Source organism: Phoxinus phoxinus (genome assembly GCF_949152265.1).
Source record: "Phoxinus phoxinus genome assembly, chromosome: 20".
NCBI lineage: Eukaryota > Metazoa > Chordata > Actinopteri > Cypriniformes > Leuciscidae > Phoxinus > Phoxinus phoxinus.
In genome coordinates, this window is record NC_136895.1 from 7,221,029 (window position 1) to 7,232,607 (window position 11,579).

The following is an 11,579-nucleotide window of genomic DNA, read 5'->3' on the forward strand; positions in this document are numbered from 1 at the left end:
TTACCGAAGGTGTTAAACAACATGTAACCGCACATGATGTTGCCAGTAAAGAGTCAGCACACTTCACCTGTGGAAGTAAGCGGTGTGATTTAAACTTGAGCAGTTTAAACAAAAGGAAATCTACACACAGCATTATGGGACATCTTTGGCGTTTTCTTTTGGCATGTTTCATTCTACTTACAGGTAATGAATTTAACTTATATGTGGAGCACAGACTCAATACTTTTGGTCAGTTTCGTCTTTGTAAACTTAAAAAAAACAATGAAATATGTTGATAATGATTCAGCATTACATTTTACTCAGAATCAATTGTCTTTAAAACTAATTTTAATAAATGAACAATTATTTTCAAAGCAATTAGTTTTGCTGGCTTCTAGAAGATGTGTGAAATGTTGTTGTTGTTTTGACTATTTATTCATAAAATGATAATTACTTCACAAAAAGGGTTTGTACAGTCATTACTTACAACTTCTATACAGCGTCTTAATTCTGCTGTCATTGTGAATTTATGTTGCTTTCTATACAAGATAAGATTAGATAACATGGACTAAAATGAAAAAAACTTTATTTTACAGTTGAAAGTTAAATATGCTAAAAATATCCATTAAAATATACATATCCACTAATTGCCTTAAAAGTGGCAGAATTCTCACTTTTTTATTAAAAATGTTTCCAAGTTGTAAATAAAACAAAGATTATTTGAGTATGTTTTACAGGAAAATACTATTTCAGTGTTTCTTTTTTAAAAGTTCATGTTTAATTAAATTAATTGTGAAATTAATTTGTTTCTACATCATATTTTTCAGTGTACAACTGTTTACAAAAATACTGAATAGTACAGTATTTGCATTGACTCCAAATAAAAAGTGCAAATAAATGTGTAAATGGCCATCAGATGAAGTTAAACTAAGTTACTTTCACTGGTTTATTGTGTTAAGTGTTGCCGTATCTGGTGAATATGCTTCGGTGTGAAGACGGACACAGTGGACCCACTTATGAATCTCTACAGCAAGTCATTGACAAGAAGTCCTTCAGACCTTCAGTCAACCTCAGCACGCCCACCATCACCAACATCTCCTTCACTCTCTACGCTATCTTGGGAGTTGTGAGTCAATACGGGACTGGCTATATGTGTCTTGTTGTGTAAATTATCCTCGCGTCTGAACATTTGATGCCTGTTCTGTTTTGCAGAATGAAAAAGCACAAATTCTTACCACATTCCTCTGGCTCAGGCTGGTAAGTTTGGTGCATAAACAACTAAGAGATGAGTTTGAATAATCGCCTGAAATTTACACAATCCTGTAATTTAATCATGTTTGGTTTTAGTTCTGGTTCCATGAGTTCCTCATTTGGGATCCAGAACCCTGTGATGGCATTACGAAGATCTCTCTTCCTGTCCAAGATCTCTGGACCCCTGACATTATCGTTTTTGAGTTGTAAGTGCCCTCTAGTGGGAAGGACCGGGACATTTTAGTTTTTGGTTTTTTAAAAAGCCCCAAAAATTTATTCAGAATTCAGTGCAAATTCCTAATATTTGTTGTAATCCATGTTGTATATACCGAGCAAACAGGAAACATTCTCAGAACTATAGCTACACTGTAAAAAAATATTTTCATTATTTGTAATAACAACTTTTTTTTCTTTGTCAAATCAACTTAGATAATTAATGTAGTTCAGATAACATAATATTTTGAGATTCTATTGATTAAACCAATCTCCTTCATTGCATTAACTCAAAAATTTTAGTTCATTGAAATTAAACAATTAAGGCAACCAGGTAACTTGCTTTTTTAAGTTAAACCAACAATATTTTTTTACAGATAACGTTCTGGCAAGGTTCTCTCAAAATAATGAACAAATGTTCTTCTAGTAGCCTAACATTAATAGAATGTAGAAGAATAGAATATCATAGAATATAAGTTATTTGGTATTTAGTATATTTCTTTCTTCTGATGAACACAAAATAATATATTTTAAAGAATGTTGGTAACCAGACAGTGGATGCACTCCATTGACTTCCATAGTAGGAAAAAAAATACTATGGAAGTCAATGGGGCCCATGACCCGTTTTGATACCGACATTCTTCAAAATATATAATTTTTTGTTCAGCAGAAGAAAGAAATTCATACAGGTTTGAAACAACTTGAGGGTGAGTAAATGATGGCAGAATTTTCATTTTGAAGTGAACAAATCATTTAAAGCGGCAGATGACAAAACTGCAGCGTTTTTATAATTAATAGAAACGATCGTCCGCTGGGCGCTAATATTGTTATTGTTATAGTTACTGTACCTTTCTTGATGTGAAAGGGCCTTAACTGAAACCGGCACTACATTTGTGTCTCACGTCACACTGAGAAAAATTGGTAAGTAACACTTTGTATTATAAGTGACATTTTTAAGTAGAAAAACTGAAATAGTATTTTTCCTGTAAAATCTATAATCTTTGAAAATCTCTCTCTTTTTTCATACAAATGAAACTGGCACCATTTTGCATCTCAGTTGATCCAATGACCTCAGAAGATTTATAGTATGAATAGCTATGTAATATTTTTGCAGTGTTCATCTTGTATTTAGGTATTAATTCTGTAAGTTGTAATGGACGTCTAAGCAGAAGATAATAATATAGACTACAAGTGAATTCTAAAATAATTTCAACTCAAATTAATATTTGTCCTTCTCTCTCTTCTGGTGTTTAGTGTGGATGACGATGTATCTCAGGCCTGTCCTTATGTGTATGTGAACCACACGGGCCACATCCGTTATGACAGGATGTTGAGGCTGGTTAGCGCCTGTAACCTTGAGATCTTCAGCTTCCCTTTCGACATACAGAACTGCTCTTTCACCTTCGGCTCCTTTATGCATACCAGTAACGTCTCCGCTTTCATTGCTATCCACATTTCCTGCCATCTCAGCGCATATTTGCCATAGAGGCGTTTCTTTTTGTGTGTTTCTTAGGCCTGTGAAGGTCCACATAACTTGTCTTAGTTTCTGTGGACTTTCACATGTAGTGATGTAATATGGCAATAAAAAAATGTTTTGAACAGTTTAAATTAAGTTAAAGAGTTTATATCTCACGATTCAGACTATAATTCCCAATTTTTAGTTTATATCTCAAGATTTGGATTTTATAACTCACAATACACAAAAAAATAAACTGATTTTATTTATATTTGAAAACAAATTATTAAAATTCAACAACTAATTTAGCTGATTAGGCTAAGCAGGTTCCTGAATGTGTGTTTAACTTTAATTCTTATATCTGTAACCCCTTCAGTAAAGGATGTGCGTGTCAGTCCTGCCCTGTCCTTTACGGAGATGACCAAAAACTCACAGCGATACCTGCAGGCCAGTGGAGAATGGGAGCTGGTGGTTATACTGGGTGACGCAAGCATTTTGAAGTTTGGAATAGACGAATGGGACATCATCACTTTCTGGGTAAGAAAGGGACAAAAGCAGGGGGTATAAATGGTTATGTTTAGAATAGCATGGTACTTACCTCTCGAGCCGAGATGTAAGAAACATCGGAGCCGTTGAAGGTGTTTGTTGCTAGTACTGGACGGACCCCCATCTTCTGCTGTAATGGCAAATCAAATAAAAAATGAACTCCTTTACAACACCTTTGTTTCATACTGCTGCAAGTGTCAGCCCCCCACCACAGTGCGACGGGCTGCCATGTGCAAATCTCCAACCCCTCGCCACCCGAAGTCAGGCTTGGGAAGCCATTCCAGGCATGTCAAACTGGGTATTAGAGACAATAAAATGGGGTTACTTGCTCCAATTCGCTCGCAGACCCCCTACTTCAGGGGCATAATATACAATTAAGTCTCGGACACTAACTCTCAGGGTCTCCATGCTATAAAAGGGTGCAATAGAAAAGGTACCCACAGCCCACAGCGAGTCAAGTTTTTACAGACGCTGCGTCCTGGTCCCCAAAAAGGATGGTGGCCTCAGGCCTATCCTCGATTTGAGATCTCTGAACCACGCTCTAATAAGACGGGCTGTTCGGGATGCTAACCTTGAAACACATCCTCTCGCAGATATGCCCAGGGGATTGGTTTATATCGGTGGATCTGAAGGATGCATATTTCACATCCAGATAGCCCCCCATCACAGACCATTCTTGAGATTCGCGTTCAAGGGGGTGGCTAATCAATATACAGTCCAGCCATTCGGACAGTCTCTGACCCAACAGACTTTTACAAAATGCGTGGTTGCGGCTCTCTCCCCACTGAAACAGAGGGGAATTCACGTCCTGAATTACCTCGACAATTCGCTGCTCTGAGCCCAATCGAAGGAGCTGAGCACTCACAGATCTCTGCTCCTCAAACACTTAGCATAAGTTCGGGGTCACCCAGCAAACGCATTGCATTTCTGGGGACAGTACTCGACTCATCCAACATGCAGGCATGGATCTCACCGGATCGCTCCCTAAAAAGATTCAGCAGCTAGTGATGGCTTTTAAACCGGTGAGCAACATCCCTTTAAAAACATTTCAGAAGCCACTGGGCCACAGCCTTCTCAATAGTTCCCTTGGGCGTTAAACATGCAGCCTCTACAACACTGGTTGAAGGCCCGAATCCCACCTTGAGCGTGCCGCGAGGGCCGTGTCATTCTCAGGGTGAGCCACGGTTGTGCCAGAACCCTGGCCCCCTGGAAGTCACCCCATCTGTATCAGAGGGGCCTGGAACTGGCCTCAGTCTCCAGAAGAAAGGTAGTCGTGATAGATACCTCCAAGATGGGTTGAATTATCTTCTAAACAGACTGGCACGCCGCCTCCTCAGGTGGGCACAGGAAAATCTCTGCTCGATACGAGCTCTGCATGTGCCAGGCTCCATGAACACGGGAGCAGATATTCTGTCCCGGAACGGATCCCCTCAAGGGGAATGGAGACTCCACCCCCCTGACGGTCTGCATGATTTGGAGCATTTTCGGACAGGCATAAGTGGCTCTTTAGACGCACTGACCCACAGTTGGCCTCCTCTGCGCCTCTTTGCCTTCCTGCTAGTAGCACTGCACCCTAAGGTCATCAGCCAAATCAGGGAGGACAGATGCTCGGTCTTACTTGTGGCGCCACTTAGGCAGAACCAGCCGTGGTTCCCGGAAATGGTCCAGCTGCTGTCTGCAGCACCGTGGCTAATCCCTCTGAGAAGGGACCTCCTTTCCCAAGCTAAAGGGTCGATCTGGCACCCCCAGCCCGAGCTGTGGAGCCTCCACCTATGGCATCTCGATGGGAGCCTTTAAGCCTCCCTCGGAGGGTTATGAACACGATCTCAAAGGCTAGGGCACCTTTGAGAAAATCTGACTAGATAGCCATTCAGTGCAACTTATATAGGCAGTCAGCCCCGCCCATCTTGAAATTCAGAGACGTGAACCAATCAGGCTCCAGTATTCTGAGAAACAGAGTTTCCCAATCGGTCTTTGTCAGGTGACGTCACACTCGCGATACACGAAGTGCATTATGGGCGTAACCGCCATTTGTAAGGTATCGATGCTGGGGTATTCTGATGTTGGAGAATTGCGTTTTTCATTCTTTTTTCAAACTAAAACATCCTTAACATGACATTATCATCATCATCAATACAGCAAACCTATCTTTGCTATTACTACTGTGTCCTTCGGTGGGAATGTAAATAAAGCCTGTACACAGCCGTTGATGAAATGTCCGTGGGCTTGAAGAGATTTATAGTTTTTAAATTGTTCACTGGTATATGCGCTTATACCATAAACAAGATAGTTGACAATGTCCAAGTATGAGGATGAGGAAAACAATTCGCGATCAGCACTCCAACTCACTGCAGTTAGCTCATATATGGATCTATGTTCTGAATGGATGACAATTTCTCCAAATAACGGTACCTGCCATATTTATCGAGTTTATTGCGGTACGACCTTTTCTCAGTTTTCTTGTGCTTCTCCAGTTTTGCGAGTTATTTACTTGTTTTCTCTACTATTGTAATCTCTTCAATGCTCACAGTCAGTAACGATACCTCAAAAATGGCGGCGCGGTGACGTCACACACAACAAACCCACGTGTCTGACAAAGACCGATAGCAACCAGAGAAGATTCTCTGACGCAAAACTCGTTCCTGTAATTGGGAACCGAGATTACTTGAGTAACCAAAGTGTTTTTTTTGTTTGTTTGTTATGTTATGAATTAAGAAATTAAGAATTAATTCCTTTGTCTTATTAATTGGTTTCCTCATTTTATGTAAATCCTCGCCATGTTGTTGAACTAATTTGTTTTAGTCATTTTAATTTAGTCACATTGTGGCCACGGCTTACTAAAATCAGGGACCAAATTATTAAGTTGTGGGACCAAATTCTTAATGAATGGCCACATTTTTTTTTTCACTTTGCATATCATTAATTAATCATTTGTTCCCAAAACGTATTCATTTGTATTACATTGTACTAACTCATTCCATGATTTAAAGGGGAAAAATAAACAGGTATGAAATGTATGTCAGTCCACATCTTAAGGCCCGCTCACACCAAGAATGATCGCTATATTGATACAATTTTTAAAAAATCATTCTAAAGTTAAAAGTGTAGCAGTCCACACCAACTGTAACGTTAACGACACAGAGGAACAACATTGTTGAAATCACTTGTTTTTTTCCAGATGATGAACAATAAAAATATTGACAGCCAATCAGAATCCATCCTGCTTTAAAGAGCTTAAGCATTTAAAGCAGCAGATGACAAAACTGCAGCGTTAGTTTATAATAAATGTGCGTTGGTGTGGACTGTGGACGCTAATATAGTTATCATTCATGGTGTGAACGGACCTTTACTGTTTCTATCCTGCAGGTGGTGATAAAGCGACGACCGATTCTGTACGTGGTGAACCTGATCATCCCTAGTTCCTTCCTCATGATCATTGACATCCTGTCCTTCTACTTGCCGCCGCACAGCGTGGATCGATCCTCCTTCAAAATGACCCTCATTCTGGGCTATACGGTGTTTCTTCTCATTATGAACAACCTGCTTCCCAGCACTGCTAATGGAACACCTTTAATAGGTCAATTAGCCAAAACACACCTGTGTGAGGCAATGTGTGAATGTCAAATGACGAACATTAGTCGATTACACCCTGGAGAGTAAAGTAGGCTGCTTTATTAGGACTCTACTTAAAGGAGCAGGTCATCTAAAAATGTTATTTGGTTATTTACCTCATGCTGGTAATTCAATAAATCTGGATTACTTCGTAGCCATGTAAAGACAATTTTCATAGGTATATGCAAATCTCAAGGAGTGTAACAGCAAACATGATCCTAGCATGATTGAATGTAGAAAGTTCGTAAGACTTCACGTTCATTTTCAAAGTGAACCCATTAACATTAGCAATGTTATTATTAAACATTCGATAAATTTGCATTATTGTGTTACGAACAGAGGTGTCAAGTAACGAAGTACAAATACTTCGTTACATTACTTAAGTAGAAATTTTGGGTATTTATACTTTACTTTACTAATTATTTTTCAGCCGACTTTTTACTTCTACTCCTTACATTTTCACGCAATTATCTGTACTTTCTACTCCTTACATTTTAAAAATAGCCTCGTTACTCCTATTTCATTTCTGCTTGTTTTCATTCGGCTTGTCGTCGTTCAAAAAAATGGCCAATTATACAATAGATCTGAGTCCCGCCTCCTGAACACACATCGCTGAACTGATTGGCTTTGTGTTTTCTTTCTAACTTGTGAGAGGCTGTCCGCGCGGCGCGCTGTTGTTACATTTGGTTACTGTAGATGCGGTAAGCGAGGTAGAAATGAATCAACAGTTTTGTGCTCAAGAATACGGAGCAAATCGCGTCAAATATTGCTTTGGGGACAGCCGTTTGTACAATATTGCCTAATGTATGACAATCGCGGGATAAGTGGCAAACATAATCGTTAGTGTGTGTGTGCGTGCGCGCGTGTGTGTGACGTGTGAGTGAGAGGAGAGAGAGTGTGTGTGTGTGCGTGTGTGTGTGTGTGTGTGTGAGAGAGAGAGAGAGAGAGAGAGAGAGAGAGTGTGTGTGAATGTGTGTGAGAGAGAGAGAGAGAGAGAGAGAGTGTGTGTGTGTGTGTGAGAGAGAGAGAGAGAGAGTGTGTGTGTGTGAGAGAGAGAGAGAGAGTGTGTGTGTGTGTGTGTGAGAGAGAGAGAGAGAGAGTGTGTGTGTGTGTGAGAGAGAGAGAGAGAGTGTGTGTGTGTGTGTGTGAGAGAGAGTGTGTGTGTGTGTGTGTGTGTGTGAGAGAGAGAGAGAGAGAGAGAGAGAGAGTGAGAGAGAGAGTGAGAGAGAGAGAGAGAGAGAGAGAGAGAGAGAGAGAGAGAGAGAGAGAGAGTGTGTGTGTGTGTGTGTGTGTGTGTGTGTGTGTGCGCGCGCGCGAGCGAGCGCAACCATTATAGTGTCAAAATATCCCCACAAAGATGGCAATATCCGAAATCCTTACAGTATATGTGGCTGAAACAGGTAGCCTAGTGCCTCACAAGTTTTTCAACATTTACATTTTAATAGATATAACATTATAGTCATTATGGCCTTAGAATTTTTTTAGGGGATGCACTATAGGCCCCTTTGGCTTTTGTCCTTAATGGCATTTTTTGCCTTGCATTACTTTTACTTTTATACTTTAAGTAGTTTTAAAATCCAGTACTTTTACACTTTTACTTGAGTAAAAAGCTTGAGTTGATACTTCAACTTCTACAGAAGTCATTTTAAACCCTAGTATCTGTACTTCTACTTGAGTAATGAATGTGAATACTTTTGACACCTCTGGTTACGAACTTTATTATGGACTAGTTATCTTTTAGCGGTTATTATTCTAAGCAACAGTTTGTTCTCTTGCTTCAGTTGGAGAATCTATAGCTTTTAACCATCTATCATTTGTTGTATACTTTTAGCTTTTTACTGAAGTCCTCCAAGGCCATTAGCTAAACAAAACACATACGAGAGACATGAATGTATCACCAGTATTTTGGCATGGGCAATGGTGAATTGTCCCATTTAACAGTCATTATGCAAACATACTCGACCCTGATGGACCAACAAGTATTCAAGAGCGCTTGGAATGAGTGTTAACCAATTAGAATCAAGAATTTACTTATGTGGTATAATGTGAACTCTCATCAATCTCTGAAATTTGGTTTCACCTCTTTAGGTATCTATTTCTCCGTGTGTTTGGCATTCATGGTCATAAGTCTACTGGAGACGGTCCTCATTACCTGCATTCTCCACCATAATTCAATGAGGTACAGCGAGGTGCCGCACTGGGTACAGGTGCTGGTGATGCACTTCATTGCTCGGCTTATTTGCTACAGTTTCCCTGAAGATCCTTTAGCCAAACTAGAAGAGAAACAAGCCACCAACCCAACGCCCAGTCGACAGACAGCCACTAATGGTAAGATGCCCCAGCAAAATTTCACTAGCTATGTTTCCATCCAAAGTTGCATAAATGGCTTGCGTCTAAGGGTGTGTTCACACGTATAGTTCGGTTCGCTTGGTTAGTTTGGTCTGGACCAAAACAATTAAATTAAATTAAATTTAGTCCTGGTCTGCCTAGCGTTTACATTGGCATTTTAACACTGAACCTAAAGATACCGAACCTAAAGGCATAAGGATATGTTCACAACCTGATTGGTCGGCTTTTAGTACTGAACTTACCGAACACCCAAAACAATGCTGTGTTCAGGGCTAAATGCGCTCATTGCATGTGTATAGCTACATTATATAATGGTATTTTGACCAGCTGAAGAGCTTATAAAATGTGTAAAGGAGTCACACACTTATTCAAATGAACCGCACTAACAGAGTTTGTTTTAATTCAACCAAACATGCCAAGTGTGAACGCACTTTAAGCGCACGTAAATGAATCGCAATAAAAACTGTCATGTCTGAGGTGGATGGAAACAGCTAATGTATAGCATACTAACTTTCAGATGTTAAATATTTGCTTTTTTTGTCCCCTAGCGTCTGGCACCATGACACTGGATGTGCCTGAACTCAGACAGATCAGTAAGGATCTTAGTGAGATGAACTCTTATTTGACCATTCTACGAAAGGAAGACCATCTACAGAACCAGTGGTGCCACGTGGGATACATCCTGGACTTCCTTATCTTCCGTATTTACCTGCTAATAATCACAGGTTATGGACTTGTAATTATATGCATGTGGTGCATTTGGATGAAGCAATAGAAAAGTACAGACTTCAGGAAAAGTCTGTTTTTCTTTCTTTGTTTTCCCTTAGAGCATGTGATCACGTAGAGACAACAACACAATAATGACTTTATATATGTAGAAATTATATATGTAATTTTTTTAAATAGTGCATCAAAAGCCCCTAAATAAAAAAAGCAATTCAGTAATTTTACAAGAGTAAGCTCAAGTGGAGACATCATCAGCAGGATCAAATTAAAAAGTTATAAACTTAATATTATCTCATAAGCAACCATACAAAAGCAAGTTTATTCATTCATTCAATCTCATAAATGTAAGATCAGTGCAATTCAAGTAATTTAATGCTTGTGGCAAAGTAGCACATGGTTTTTTATTGCTTTAGACATACTCAAATAGGGTATTTAAGAAATATATTTTATTAGATACTTCATTAACTGGTCGAACTATGATGTAGTGAATTATAATACAACTTATTATTGCAATAAACTGTTTTAATCAAATAACACTTTGGTACAGCTGTCTTTTTGCACTGGACAACCACGGTTTAAGACCATTTGAGATTTTTGACTAAATGTGAGATGTTGGAATGATGTTCCAGTTCAAACGTCATGCCCAAATGTAAGAGATGCCATTAACAGAAAAAAAAAAGAGGAAGCAGGAATTGGGCGACATGCAGCCGTTCAACCTCGTTCCCCAATAGTGCCTAATACATCTACAATTTGATCTGAAATACAAAACAACGCAACCAATTTTACCGTGATTGATTTGGCAAATGCATTCTTTTCAATCCAAGTACATCCAGATAGTCAATATTGGCTGGCGTTTACATTCAAAAATAAACGCTAGACTGTGCAGGGGTACAGAAATATTTAGGCAGACTGTATTTACAGAAGAACATTCTAGAAATTTGGAAAGTTTTGTCCCACCAAAGGGGAGTACATTAATTCAGTACGTTGATGATTTATTAATCTGTTCTCCAGACAAAGCCTCCTGTGAATGTGACACACGTGCTGTCACACCTCAAGGCACTACACTTCCCAGCATCCCTCATATTCCCCACCTGCACACTATCGGCCATCACCTGATCACGTATCACCTGCATGTCATCAATCACCATGGACACTAATGTTCTTCACAGCTGTCTGTCATTGTCTTGTCATCACCTTTGTATTTAGTTCCCTTCTGTTCAGTCCGTTCAACTTTGTATCCTGTGTGTGTTAACCTTCTGCCCCTCATCCCTGTACCTGTGTGAGATAATATAGTAAAAGTTTGTATTGGAGCTTTTTGCCTCTTCGTCTTCTTCAGCCTGCACAGCACCGTGACAGAAGAACGGACCACAAAATAAACAAGGAGGACAGCGTTTCACAGAACGGCCGGTCGCTGGAGGATTATGTGGAGGAGTACCTCGAACTCTAT

At 39.6% G+C, this 11,579-nt stretch overlaps 1 protein-coding gene across 1 annotated transcript; it reads left to right on the forward strand.

The window, feature by feature from the left end:
- Positions 1–95: 95 nt before the first annotated feature.
- Positions 96–10,660, forward strand: LOC306988542 (5-hydroxytryptamine receptor 3A). The gene is made up of 9 exons (XM_079593597.1): positions 96–183; positions 939–1,105; positions 1,192–1,236; positions 1,327–1,436; positions 2,698–2,867; positions 3,276–3,436; positions 6,812–7,022; positions 9,146–9,385; positions 9,955–10,660. Exons 1-9 carry the CDS (start codon positions 135–137, stop codon positions 10,179–10,181), a joined length of 1,380 nt encoding a protein of 459 aa, XP_079449723.1. The 5' UTR covers positions 96–134; the 3' UTR covers positions 10,182–10,660.
- The last annotated feature ends 919 nt before the right edge of the window (positions 10,661–11,579 follow it).